Source organism: Acomys minous (assembly GCF_964271855.1).
Source record: "Acomys minous genome assembly, chromosome: 6".
NCBI classification, from domain to species: domain Eukaryota; kingdom Metazoa; phylum Chordata; class Mammalia; order Rodentia; family Muridae; genus Acomys; species Acomys minous.
Window position 1 is genome coordinate 32260962 of NC_140487.1, and position 14299 is coordinate 32275260.

The 14299-nt window shown below is 34.4% G+C and overlaps 1 protein-coding gene and 1 long non-coding RNA gene across 6 annotated transcripts in view; one reads left to right on the forward strand and one right to left on the reverse strand.

Annotated features, from left to right (window-relative positions):
* The window catches only part of HGF (hepatocyte growth factor), a 62263-nt gene extending 52867 nt beyond the window's left edge, over window positions 1-9396 (forward strand). For all 3 annotated transcript variants that reach the window (XM_084787705.1, XM_084787706.1, XM_084787704.1), the window contains 5 exons: window positions 1604-1678; window positions 2645-2791; window positions 3307-3413; window positions 3536-3681; window positions 7288-9396. In XM_084787705.1, the coding sequence (XP_084643831.1) occupies window positions 1604-1678; window positions 2645-2791; window positions 3307-3413; window positions 3536-3681; window positions 7288-7455 (643 nt within the window). In that variant the 3' untranslated portion in view covers window positions 7456-9396. The remainder of the gene's footprint in view (window positions 1-1603; window positions 1679-2644; window positions 2792-3306; window positions 3414-3535; window positions 3682-7287) is intronic.
* The window catches only part of LOC311600700, a 141093-nt gene that overhangs the window by 51709 nt on the left and 75085 nt on the right, over window positions 1-14299 (reverse strand). The window lies entirely within an intron of this gene.

A 14299-nucleotide genomic window follows, 5' to 3' on the forward strand; every position in this document is an offset into this window, starting at 1 on the left:
GCTTAAGATTGCAAGAAGATTGTGTCCCATACAAGACACTAAGCTGAGGATTGAGGACTGACTGCTGTCCTTACCAAACTGCATACTCTAGATTATATAATATGTTCATGTGATAATAACTAAGTTTTAACAAAGTTTTCATTAATTCTGATTCTATATGACACTGGTTCTGATAAGCTAGAAGACAATGACACAAAATACCTATCTATACCTTCATGTTACCATGATAGCTATAGTACATATGTTAAATTTCTAATCCAGAATATTTTAAATATATGTTCTAAGGTGTTTATATAATCATGAAGTTATGTATTTGTTTTTAGCTTCCAACAGCATTGAAATTTAGAGAAGCAATTTTCACATGTTTCATTATAGAAATCAATAATCTATTATAATAATTGGGTGGTTTTTGATTTTTGTAATTAGCTTGGATGCAGAAATTTTAATCTATTTCTCAGAGCTCTTACAAAATAGTAATATGATCTATGTAATATCAATATGCAAATTATATAATAGCAAAGGTTAGAACCATGACTTAAAAGTTAGACTTACATTGTTTATATCCTATGCATATTAGTCCACAGAGTCTTTTCAATCCAAGTTCTTAGTAACCACAGCTGTTTGGTTATTTTTCCAAAACATACACTGAAGGGAATAGAAGTTAAGGCTCAGTATATACTGCATCCTCCTGTGTGGTAAGCCGTAAATAACTGTCTCCTCAGCTAAGAGTTTCTCATGTTGCCCTCTGAAGCCCCGAGCAGCTGTTCTCTTTGGAAATGTGAATTGTGAAATGCTGTAGTCTTTCTACATTTCTGCCAAAAAAGGAATGGATTTACAGATTTTTGGAAATCAAAAAATACATGCACTAGTTCTTATTCTTTTTTTTTTTTTCTTCAGTTTTTTGAGACAAGGTTTCTCTGTGTATCCTTGACTGTCCTGGACTCACTTTGTAGACCAGGCTGGCCTTGAACTTACAGAGATCTGCCTGCTTCTGCCTTCTGAGTGGTGAGGTTAAAGGTCTGTGCCACCACTGCCCAGCTTTAGTTCTTATTCTTATGAACAAATATTTTTAAATTTCCTAGATGATTTATCTTGAAAACATTATTTTACTTTCATAAGTAAGAACTGTGATACTGACATAACACTTGGCAAATTTATCAAAACCCAATTGTATCACATCAAAACTAAATGGTCAATGTAAAACATGTTGTTAGTGTATGCAAGGCATTTACCATATCCAGAGCTGCACAGAATGCAAAACCCAAAACTACTAAATAATGGCAGATGAAAAAGGTTAAATGGAAATGGAAAAAGGAATGATGTAAAGGTTAAAAATAATTGATACCCGTGGAAGGTTGTTCAGAATTGCTTAATGAAATTTCAAATTATTATTTTCATAATCAAATGATGAATTTTTAAACACTTCCACAATTTTATTCATTTGAATTGTCCTATATTTTCAGTGTGTATTGGAGATGGACATATGCATAAATGTATATGTTTCGAGTATATACTGATATGTAGTGAGTATATTTTCTATTTCTAACTTGATGTCCTACAATTGAGAAAAGATATTACTTGTTCTTTTCCCTCTTTTTCATAGAAATAAACATATCTGTGGAGGATCATTGATAAAAGAAAGTTGGGTTCTTACTGCAAGGCAATGTTTTCCAGCCAGGTAAGGTGATTTTTAAATCAGTCTTTGTTTGGGAGCATTTAAATACGTCTTCTATTTTGATTTCAATATTGAGCATGTATTTTTACAGGAACTTAATCAGAATAAGCGAAGCTATTTAGTTTACTATAAAATAAAAATAAATTGTGGCATGTGTGTGTGTGTGTGTGTGTGTGTGTGTGTGTGTGTGTGTGTGTGTATGTGTGTGTGTGTACTTGACATGGCCGGCATGCGGAGGTCAGGAGACAACTCATGGGAGCCAGTTCTCTGTGTCTATCATGTGGGTCTCAGGGATCAGGTTCACTTCATCAGGCTTGGCTTGCTTATCCACAGAGTCATCTTGTCACCCACTCCTCTTAAAATGTAATTACAAACATCGGCTTCCGTAATATTTTCATATTTAGTGCTAATTCGGTGTTTAGAATCCATTCAGCTGATTTTTTTTCATCAGTGAACTTCAACTCACTTGGGAAAAAATATTACTTTGAATTATGTAAATAAAGCCATGTCCGGACTTCCCACTTGCACTTTGTATTTCTAGATATAATTGCCAGCAGGCTTCCTTGAATCCTTGCATCTCTTTTCCTATGTAGAGACAGTGTTATGACCAATTTGGGAGTAATTTCAATGGGCATTACATCAGCAAAAATAAGGAGGCTATCCTTGGATCTTACTTCTTACTTCTCTTCATATCACTTGTTTGTTTTTTTTGTGTGTGTGTGTAAAAAATCTTCAATACATTTCCTAAACTTAATAATAGCCTTTTAGAATTTCTGTGCCTTCAAACCCTTCTGCTTCAGTACATCTGTGATGTTCAGAACTTCCCTGAACAAATGTGTTGGTCTATATTATGCTCTGAATCAAAATTTAAATGTGGGCATTTATCCTTATAAGTTAAAAAGAAAATGTAAATTAATAATAATCTATAACTATAAATTAGAGCTTACATACTTTTTTTTTTTTATCTAGAAACAAAGACTTGAAAGACTATGAAGCTTGGCTGGGAATTCATGATGTCCATGAGAGAGGCGAGGAGAAACGCAAACAGATCCTAAACATTTCCCAGCTGGTCTATGGACCTGAAGGGTCAGATTTGATTTTGCTGAAGCTGGCTCGGTGGGTTTAAATAAGATTTTGTATTTTAATGGAAACTAGGTTTACTGAAACTTTTTTCAGCTGTGCTTCTTTTTCTTTCACATGTAGATTTATTATTATCGCACATATCATGAGTATGTATTTATGTATGCATATATATATATATATATATATATATATATATATATATATATGGACACACATTAGAAAGAGGTATCAAAAGATTTTCAAATACTAAATAAATTTGGTGAAATATTCTTACAACTTTAAAACTGAGGTTTAATAAGCAATTATTTGACTCCTTAGAAAAATAAAGATAAAAATTTTATAGAATGAGAAATTATTATAGACTATTTTAGTAAAGGTCTCTTTCCTCTATGACTTATCCCAAGCCATATACTATAAATTAATTAGGTACATTTTCTTTGCTTTTGTTCTTATAACTCATATGTGTTAATGTTGTACACATACTGCATGTACATGTTTCTGTAGAGTTGTATACAACAGAGTACTCACACTATATTTTGTCTTTTCAGGCCTGCAGTCCTGGATAATTTTGTCAGTACAATTGATTTACCCAATTATGGCTGTACAATCCCTGAAAAGACCACTTGCAGTGTTTATGGCTGGGGTTATACTGGATGTAAGTTAATTTTTAAGACATGAGGCACTATAATAGTTATTTACCATATAAATGTTTTCTGTTTATTGTTTACCTTGCCTTTCCTCATGCTCATTAACTGCATGTTTTTAATGCCATTCCAGTGATCAACTCAGATGGTTTATTACGAGTAGCACATCTGTATATTATGGGAAATGAGAAATGCAGTCAGCACCATCAAGGGAAGGTGACCTTGAATGAGTCTGAATTATGTGCTGGGGCCGAAAAGATTGGATCAGGACCATGTGAGGTAAAAACACAAACCAAACTGTTTAATAAAGAGTATATCATTGAAGGCAGGCAGGTGGAGCATCCTATAACCCCTGAATTTGGGAGGCTGAGGCAGGAAGATGCTAAGTTATTGGCAAAAGTCTGTCATAAAAAAACAAACTAAAACAAAAATGTCTTAAAAGACAACAGAATACTTTCTTGGGTGTCTTCTGTTCATCTTTGTCAAATTGAAATATTTGCTTACTAGCCCATTCCTCAAGAGAAGAAGTGTATAGATAGCCCCCTGTAATTTTTGTTCATCTTTTTCAATTGACTAGCTAGCAAGCCCATGGTTCTTTCACATTTGCCTCTAAAAAGAATACTATAGAAAACTCTAGAAGCCTCAGAGGAGCCTGTGCTGGTTAGAAGTACACAGCTAGGTTTTCTACTTCTTTGTAAGTTTGTCTATATTCATGAGTCTCCCTCGATGAACCTTACTATTAATATTGAGAGATACATGCCTGATTTGAAGTTCTTAAGGGTGCTATGGGTAGGCTATGTATTTTTCTAAAGAAGTTTTTGTTTTTTGTTTTTTTTTTAAATCAAAGGTCAACATTAGTAACTGTAGTAGCTTGATTGGTTTCCTTTGTTAGGCAACTGCTCTTACAGTTTGGCAGGGTGACTTTCCTCGTTTTACAGAGACAAGCTGCTAAGGTATTATTTCAGATATACTTTGAGTGTGAGAATTATGTTCTCCAAGGCTCACAGTTGCAGCATACTGGAATACTGTGTGGAATAAATTAAATAATTTGAACATTATTGAATGAGATAACATCGTTGATATGTAAAAGAATGTATATCCTAAGCATAGACTATAAGTACACTGAAATGTATGCATGACATATGTGTCTTTCTCTGGAATTTTGTTCCTGAAAAGTATATGTTTATTGAGGCACAGAGTGCTTAGAGCTGCTTCAAGTAATAAAGTTAAAAATGGGTAGATTTCTTTCTAGCCGGTGAGCATTATTATGGCATATAGTGTATTATTATGGAAAGGAACATTTAATAAGGAGAAAAGGTACTTATTTAAACCCACAGTTCTGTGAATTCAGGAGTTTGGGCTCAGACCAGCCTGTGGGATTCTCTAGAGGAAAATACAGATGTCTCCTCCTGCTTCACTGTCCGTGACTTGGTAACTTCCTCCAATTTTCTTCTTTATTGCTATCCATGTGTATGGCTCAGTTTCCGGACTTTCCCCTTGAATTCTTTGTCCTTTCATTCCTTGTTTACAATTTCTAAATCTGTGGAGGAGAGTTAACTTCATATCGCTTTCATATCTTCCTCAGAAAACAATTGTCATTCCGAAGACTCACGTATTCGTGTGTGATCATTTTTTCCACTCTTCCTTCACTCCTTCTTCCTGCCCAGCCTCTTCCTATCTGTCATTTGGTTATCTCATCACTGAAGAATATTTGAAGACCCAGCTACACAACCGTTACATATGTGCACAGGGCTTAGGTTTGTTCTGTGCGTGCTCTCTTGTTTGCAGATCAGTCTCTATCAGCTCCTATGGGCCCAAGTTAGTTGATTCTTTGGGTTTTCTTGTGATGTCCTTGACCACTCTGTCTCCTTTGTTTCTGCCTCCCCATCTTCCATAGGATTCCCCAAGCTCTATCTAAACTTTGGCTGTGGGTCTCAGCATCTGTTTCCATCAGTTTCAGGATGAAGCCTCTCTGATGACGGTTACGCCAGGCTCTCGATTGCTAGTACAACAGACTATCATGGATAGTGTCAGGGGTAGGCTCCCTCTCATGGCATGAGTCTCAAGCTTGGTCAGTCACTGGTTGCTCCTTTCCTCTAATACTTCTCCATCTTTACCCCTTCACATCTTAGAGGCAGGACAATTTGTGGGTCTAATTTTTGTCTCTCTTTTGGGGTTCTAATGCCTTCACTCAAAGTCTTGGCTGAGAACAGGAGATGGTCCATTCAGGCTCCATATCCCTCGTTGCTAGGAGTCTTACCGAGGGACACCCTTATAGATTCCTAGGAGTTTCCCTTGTTTCTAGCTCATCCCAAAGATGCCTCCCCAATCGAGTTGTCTCTCCCTCTGTCCTAACCTCACCTGGAACTCCTAAAGCAGGAGCAAGGACTATCTGTGAATACATTTCCTGCCTTTGGCTCCCTTTCCCCTAACTCAGCTGCCTTGTCTCGCCTCAATAGAAGAAGATGTGCCTAGTCTTACGGCCAGCTTGATATGTCAAGGCTGTTTGATATCTATGAGAGTTCTCCATTTTTCTGAGAAGAAAGGGAGGAGGGGTAGATAAGGGGTAGGAGAGGTGAGAAGGAGGGACTGGAAGGAGAGGAGAGACCGGAAGCTGTGATCAGGATGTAAAATAAACTAATAATAATAATAATAATAATAATAATAATAATAATAATAATAATAGACTACTTGAAGAGAATGGTCCTAAATGTCTGTATGGAAGAAATGGTGTGGCATCTATTGAAAGCCCCCAAAGAAAGAAATTTTGAAAAGTGCCTGTCAGGCATCACTAGTGTAGTATTTCAACATCAATATTATAACCTTATGAAGTATGATATATAAAAGGTGTGTTAAAATAAAGGATTTCTGTACTGTTTGACATTTGACTTCGTGTCTACCTTAACATCCCTATTAAAAAAATATCAATGGCTCCTTCTTTTTGCTCACAATCCAGAAGTAACGTTTTTCAGAATTTATTTAATTTTTTAAAATCACATCACTTTTAGAGGAAAATGAAGATAATCTTAAACATTCTTCTTTATATAAGGATGCCCAAATCTACCCACTGTGTTCCTCTTATGTGTATGTAATAGAGCTTGAATGCATATATGTAAATCACATGCATACTCTGTACCCATGGAAGCCAGGATAGAGTGTCAGGTTTCCAGTAACTGGAGTTACAGGCACCTGTAAGTCACCCTGTATGTGTGCCCGGAGCCAAACCCGAATGCTCTGAAAGAGTCCTCTTAACAACTGAGCAATCTCTATCCCTGTCACTGTGGTCTTAAGAGGCTGCAGGGCACACAAAAGTGGTACTGCACTATTTTAACAGTTTATGGATAACAAGGTGTGTATATGCATATTCACATACTTAACCTTTATATATTCATGTATGTGCAATGTGTGTATATGCACAAGTTAATCTATATTCATTAGTCATATATCTTTACTTGATGACATAATATTGTTATCATTTAAAATTGCCATGGAATCATAGGTTTACCTTTTAAGGAAATATACATATCTAAACTACTAGCATCAACTGTGAGTAAATATTTCATGCCTGGAAAGTAATTGCCAAATTATATGGAATCGTTGTTTCAATTATAAGGATTTTCAATGTTGGAGGAAGGGAGAGTTTCAGAAAGGAGAGAAAGTTTAACGAAGCCAATCCTTAAATCATGTAATTAGAAGTGGATTTCTTTTATATTTTGTAATTATTTACATTTTCAAATGATATTAAACAGGTGGTGAATATCAACACCAAAATAAATATAAAATTGACAATGCTGAATGACTATACCCATTAGCTGCAACTCAACAGTGGATTTTACTACGAATTATTGCCATTTACTTTCAAAATAACTTTTTTTTTCTTCTTAGGGAGATTATGGCGGCCCCCTCATTTGTGAGCAACACAAGATGAGAATGGTCCTCGGTGTCATTGTCCCTGGCCGAGGCTGCGCTATCCCAAATCGTCCTGGTGTTTTTGTCCGAGTAGCATATTACGCGAAGTGGATACACAAAGTGATTTTGACATTCAAGTTGTAATCACCATTGAAGAAGCCAGTGTGCTCGCAGCATCCATCAGTACATGAGGATTTCAGAGACTGCAGGATTAAACTGTCACCTAAAACAGTTCTAAAACAGCTACTTGAGTATTCAAATGCTCATTAATATATATGGATGTTTTCTGTTGCTCTGTTTGTCAGTGTTATTTCACAAATGTTGAAGTGAATTAAGGTACCTGCAACTGCAGTAACACATCTCCTGAAGATACTTGAATGGATTTAAAAAAAAAAATGCAAACTTACAGTTGCTAGATCATAAAAGATTTAAAGGAAAAGGTTAGTTAATCATTCTGTGCTGCTTTCCAAGTTAATAGAGAAATGATGAAGTATTCATAAGTTAAACATTATTTTAACCCCATCAAAACAGTTTATATCTTGTCTTTTTAGCTTGTAACTCAATATTAAATTATATTACATTTCATATGCCATATGTTATAGCCGATTTATTTGTTTTACAACATATATCGTGACATAATGATATACAACCATTCTTTTACAAAAGCAGATACCCATAACACATGGCTGAGTACACAATACAGTTTCAACCATAATATATCTCGTGTAATCTCTAAATATTTTTGGATGTACACATCTATATTTCTTCTAAAATTAAAATGTTTTGAAAGATCAGTGGGAATATTCAGGAAAAGTGCAAAGTATAAGTGACGGGCCCTCTCTCTATATGGCGAATGACCTCCTCTGGGTGGTGTTTAAAGTGAGGACAGGACCCATAAGATAAAATAATGACTAGTTGATAGTTATTTACATTTATTATACTAGTTATTTTGTGTGCTATCTAATTCCTAAAACGTGGAAAGTAATATGTGTATTTGTATTATTTCTTTCCTCCAAATTTGGCCTACTTATTTATGCAGGTAGATCAATTTTCCTAAGACATTTATTCATTTTTCAAATGTGTGTCTTAGTGAAGAAATTTTAAAGTGTCTCTGTTTTAAAAATGCCTCTAAAAATGTCATTCTCCTTAAATTAAAAAGAAAAAGATTTAACATATAAGTTTCTATGTCTGCAAAGCTTCCTTTATTAAATTTTATTTTGAAATATTTTGGACAAAAAAATTGAAAATACTTTTCTCAACCTAAAAAGCCTTAGCCTGTGAGTAATAGAAAAAAATATGAAAGGAGGAACTAGTTCCTCTAAATTCTTTAATTCAATTACCTTAAAAATATAATTGATTCAAAAATTGAGTATGTTGTGAAGACATTGTCATATTATCTCATTTCTTTTAACAAAGGTCTTTTCTAATAACATGGAATATTCATTTAAATTTTATAATCTATATGATAGCATTCAAATTATACTTACTATTTTACTTTCCATGACCAGTTAAAAATTGCATATTTATCCAAAAGCAGGATATTAAAAAGTAATAAGGCAGCTGTTAAATTCTTACAGTCTTCATGTATAAATCGGAATATTAAAAGTTTGAAGTGTTTTGAATCCAGGATTAGCTTTTTCAGATTGAAGTCTCTTAAATTATCTACAGGCAAAAGATCTGAACATTATCCCAATGTATTTTCCTGTGTGTTCCTAGGGAAGGAATCCAAAAATTATCATACAAGGTATGACATATATGTGTGTGTATATCATATATATATACATACATATATATCATGCATACACATACATATGCAAATATGTTTCTGATCACGTAGGTACTGTGTTGAGAAATGGTGAATGCAGAGCGATGCAGTAAATCTCCAGCCCATATCATTTTAGATTCAGTACACTTTTATTTCCCTTTTGTAACTCATTGTTTGAACTAAACAGAAAGTTTAAAGATACATTATTAAAATATTAAAGTCATTTTCATAGCTTCATAACGGACTGTATAAATTTCAGTGCTATATGTAAATTATATTGATAATGCTATTATAATAAATGCAATATTTTAACATACTGACATTTTAGACTACTTCTTTTGGTGTATTTTTTGTAAGTACCCATGAAAAGAGAAACAGAAATGACCAAGAAACAATATGAAGTCAAGTTTTCAGCTACTTTGGAATCAGCATTTCTAACTTTTTTAAAGGCAAATAAATGTCAATAAATCACCAAATGAGGCTCATAAAGCAACTCTCCCATGAGGTTTCCTTTGCAAGAGGGCAAAATGGACAGCACTGATTCTGAACAAGATTCATAGTGTTTTACTTGGTAGGAGAGGGTATTTATCTTGTAAACAACACTATGCATGGGATAGTTTTCTATGAATAAAATTCAAAGGAAAAAGAAAGAAATTTTTCAGCTTATCTATAAATCTATATTATATTGTGTCATGGACAAGAGCGCCTTTTAAAATGTGAGCTTTCAAGGCTGGGTTGCTTTGACTAAGTAGCAGTTGCACACTGTTATAATTGTAGACATTTTTTTATGTCTGCAGGAATAGAAGCACAAAGCTAAAATATTAGTCATATGCCTCTGCTGTGCAGGGGATGAGAATTCTTTCGCATATTTGTTTAATGGTATTGTAAAATGTAAAGTAACTTTTACCTATTTGCTGTGGGCAGGTCCTCAGTATAATGGTTTATAGAGAGTCAGTCTCTAGAATTAACAGGCTCTTCCTTGCTGTCTAAGTGTTTCAAGATATGTGAATGTGAAACACTGGAAGGCAAGAAAAATAACAATAATGGCATGTGTGAGTAAAGCTCTTTCACATATTCCTGTGGCTATTTCTTGCTGGTACCAATGGTACTGTACAGGGTGAGTGTCCAAGATACAACACCCCCTGAAAAGAGCACTGTCAAGAATTGTGAGTCGCTGTTAGGCGTGTTCTTGTTTTTAAATATTTTCTCTTTTACAAAACAATTACTAGCTTTGTAACATAGAGGACAGGAAGGGGGAAATGTCAATACTATCTCATACTACGTAAAAGGAAGTCTTAAGTTGATTTACTGAAGTACGAAAATAACTACTCCATTCTCTGTGTGTATACACCCACACATTTATAGAAAACTCATAAAATAAAAGGAATTTGGATAAAGACAACATACTTGCATCTCTATACTAAATTATTTGCAATGAATTGCTCTTCAAGTTAAGTCCAAGAAAGATGTATCTTTCAAAATTCAATTGAATATTGTACCAAGAATTTATTAATAAGAACAAATGGACAAATCAAACAAGCAACAATATTAAACTATCCTGGACGTTTTGACAGTGCCACTTTCACATAGGTTCATTTCTCTTTGCACAGAAGGCTTCTGCCTCTTGGCAGTCAAAAACCGAATACTGTGGACATTGCAACTTGTCGGCCTGTGTAAACAGCACAATGATAAGCTGCCAGTTGAATAGAAAAGCTGGATACAACCCCCAAAAAGGGAACACTGTGGTTATAACTTGTATTATAAATTCTCTGTAGTTAATAAAGTTATTTTTATAACCATTATTATATTATTACTCTTAAAAATAATAAAATATTTTACCAAAATATCTCCTTTTTCTTTTATACTTATATATATATAGATAGATTTTAACTGTCCTAGGACTTTAAAGTAGAAACCAGCAACAACATGGACTTAATTGAAGCAATGATATACGTTTTGTTACAAGAAATATATAACTTCTTTATACAGCTAAGTAAAAACTGTAATTTTTTCCCTGGCATTGTCATGGGTCGGCAAAGAAAAGATTAATGTGAAATCTCAATTTTCAAATTTTGCTCATGAAAATCTCCAAGTGTTAGGATTATTTTTTCAGCATTCAGTTTTGCTAGGAAGCCACTATGGTGTATTTTGCAACTATAAGCAAAATATTTAAATGTTCCTTACCTTCTCATACAATCATATGATATAAAATTGTTTTAAATTTTAAATTAATTTGTGGTGTCCTTACAGGGTGCTCAATAATATCACAATACATATGAATCCAAAAAATTATTTACCTCAGCGTGGAAGAACTAATTACTAATGTTCTAACCAGGAGCTCTGTAATTTCATGGGTTATTTCTAACTTTGCTGTACTGACTTTCCTCCACCCAATCATTCATTCTCAAAATAATGATTCTTTTATAGAATCTGATTTCAAATGATGAGTCTTACATATAACTTGTTAGGCATAGTGAGACAGCTAATCATCGTTAGTAACTATGTTTAAAATAGAATATGTACATTTATTCGTTTGTCTTAATAAGAGAGCAAACTTCATAAGGAAACTCAGGAAAGTAGGGCTCCTAATACAGTATTGTTTACTCTTCTGTAGTGGGAAGCTCTAGCTAGTCTCTAGTTAATCATTAAGTCTTAAGGTTTTATAGTAATTGTTTATTTATATGTTTAAAGAGCAATAATCCTTCCGTGCTTTATTGTAGAAGTTCTTAGTGCTATTTTTATTGAGTGCTAGGTTTTGAAATACAGTTTTTAGTTGCCGAATTAAACTAATACTATAATAATATGTTTAAAATGTTTAATCTCGTATTTGAGAATTTCGTACACGCAGGCAGTATATTTTGATTATATGCACTATCCTCTCAGCTCCTCCTAAATCCCTTCCCATCCACCTTCTAACATCATGTCATTTATTATTATGACCCACTGAGGCCAATTAGTGCAGTCTGTGTATGCATGCATGTGGGGCAGTCCACTGGGGCAGAGTAATTAATCCCTATTTGTCGATGACCCTAAAGAATCACTTCACTCTGCATTTACCCTGTGCTCGGTCCAGGAGTTCTCTCATGGTTCTCTGTCATTAATCTCCCAACAACACCAACCTTCAACTAAACAGTTCCAAACTAGCTCTCCACACCCCTTTAATCAATGACAAGCTTGTCACGTAAAAGTAACAGCAGAAGTTTTACTCTAAAGAGCCTATGGTTATTTTTTTTTTTTTGCTATTTACGTTCACAGATATATGTGTTCTTTACGAAAGAAAAAACTCACTGCAAGCTAAAGGTGTATTTGGAGTAACTATGGAAATAATTTTGAGAGCTTAATAAATATGTTATTGTCCTAAAGTATGCTTAGTGAGATAGGAAAAAAAATACAGTTAATAAAACCTACCTTTATTTCATAAAACATAGAAGGATTGAGTAAAAGTTAGTTCTGTGCTAATTTATAGTTTAAAATAGAAGAAAAACATTAAAAAAAAACATATAGACACTATAGCAACAGAAACTGTGAATCTGTCATATAATGAATCTCCAGACTAGCATTGGACCTTTCTCTCTCTAATATGCTTGAATAATCAGAGTTTTACATTCACTATCCTCAGACATTTTCACAGGGAATCCTCATGGCCGTGTTCACCAGCTTTTCTCTAACCTCGCTAAGCTTTCACTTAGTCTCCTTTGTGTTTGCATCCTCATCACCCATCTATAAGTTCTCATCACCCACGGGTGTTTGCCCCTTCTCCTTTGTCCTTGGTAGTAGTTGACCTATGACTGTTCTTGGCCAAGCTTGCTTTACTGGGCATTAATTTTTGTCTTTATATGCAGTTATTATTTTTTACATATAAATTCATATAATTACACATATATACAATAAGCTATATATGGAGGGGGGACCATGAAACCACCAGGGATTATATAAATGTTTCATTCATAGTGTTTATTATCTAGAGTCATCTCATTGCCCACTTGCACACCAGAATGTTTTCCTTTGAACTAAATGTAAATTACTACCTATTGGTCAACTTATCTCCATCTTTCAATTTTATCCAGATTCTAGTATCTACCATTCTACTCTCACTGTCTAAGTTTTGAAAACTGCATCTGTGAATGAGACTGTGGCATTTGCCTTCCTGTTTCTGGCTTATTTCAAGCAATGTGGTCATCTCCAGTCCCATCCATGGTTTTGCAGAGCAGGGTTTAGTTCCTTCTTATGTCTTCCTAATATTCCACTCTGTCTGTCCACTCTGTCCACTAGGTTGCCTTCATATAACGGCTTGAATGAAAAAGTACTGCAATGATTTTGGGAGTGAGGATGCCTCATTAGCAGATAGATTTGATTAATAGTCTGGGGCTGGATTGTGTAGTAGCTTTAATTTAAATTTCTGAGTAATTTCCTTCTTGGTTTTCACAACGGCTGAGCTAATATACACCAGCACTCCCCTTTTCATACCCTTGTTTAGCTTTGCGGGTTTTTCTTAAAATAGCCATTCTTACGGTGAAACGATGGCTCATTGTGGCTGATCTGTTTCCACGAGGACGGGTGGTGGTGAGCATATTTTTGTATGTGTGCTGTCCATCTACATCTTCCCTTTCGACTGTCTGTTGACTCCTGCTTTTTGTTTTTTTAAAGGCTGAGCTTTTTTGTCTGTGCTTTCCCTTTTGCTGTAGTCAGCTGAGTTGTGCACACATTGTGTCAGCCTTAGGTCAGTTGTGCAGTTTGTACTTATTTTCCCTAGTACTGTGAGCTGTCTTTTCCATTTTGATGGTTTCCTTGGCAGTGCAGACGGTTTTTAGTTTGTCATCCTATTTTTATAACTTTGTTTTTGTTTCTGGTCCTCTTTTTTTTTTTTCTTAATTAAAAAAAAAAACACATTTCCACTTGTAATGTGTTGCAGTGTTTTTCTTATGTTTTATTATAATAGTTTCTTAGTTTCGGGTTTTTCATGTAAGTCTTCAATGCATTTAAGTTGAAATTGGTATAATAACCAACTAAATCCTAGTTGAATTTGACTTGATGTGCAGTTAGGGTATAATTTTGTTCTTCACATGAATATACAGTTTTTCCAGTATCAGTTAGTTAAGGGACTGTTTTCCAACACCTTTTCTTAGGACAGTTACAAAACAACTCAGTGTAGAATTGTGAGATGGATTCTAGGATCTCTATTCTGTGTCATTATTCAGTTTTTCACTGTATGCCAATATCATA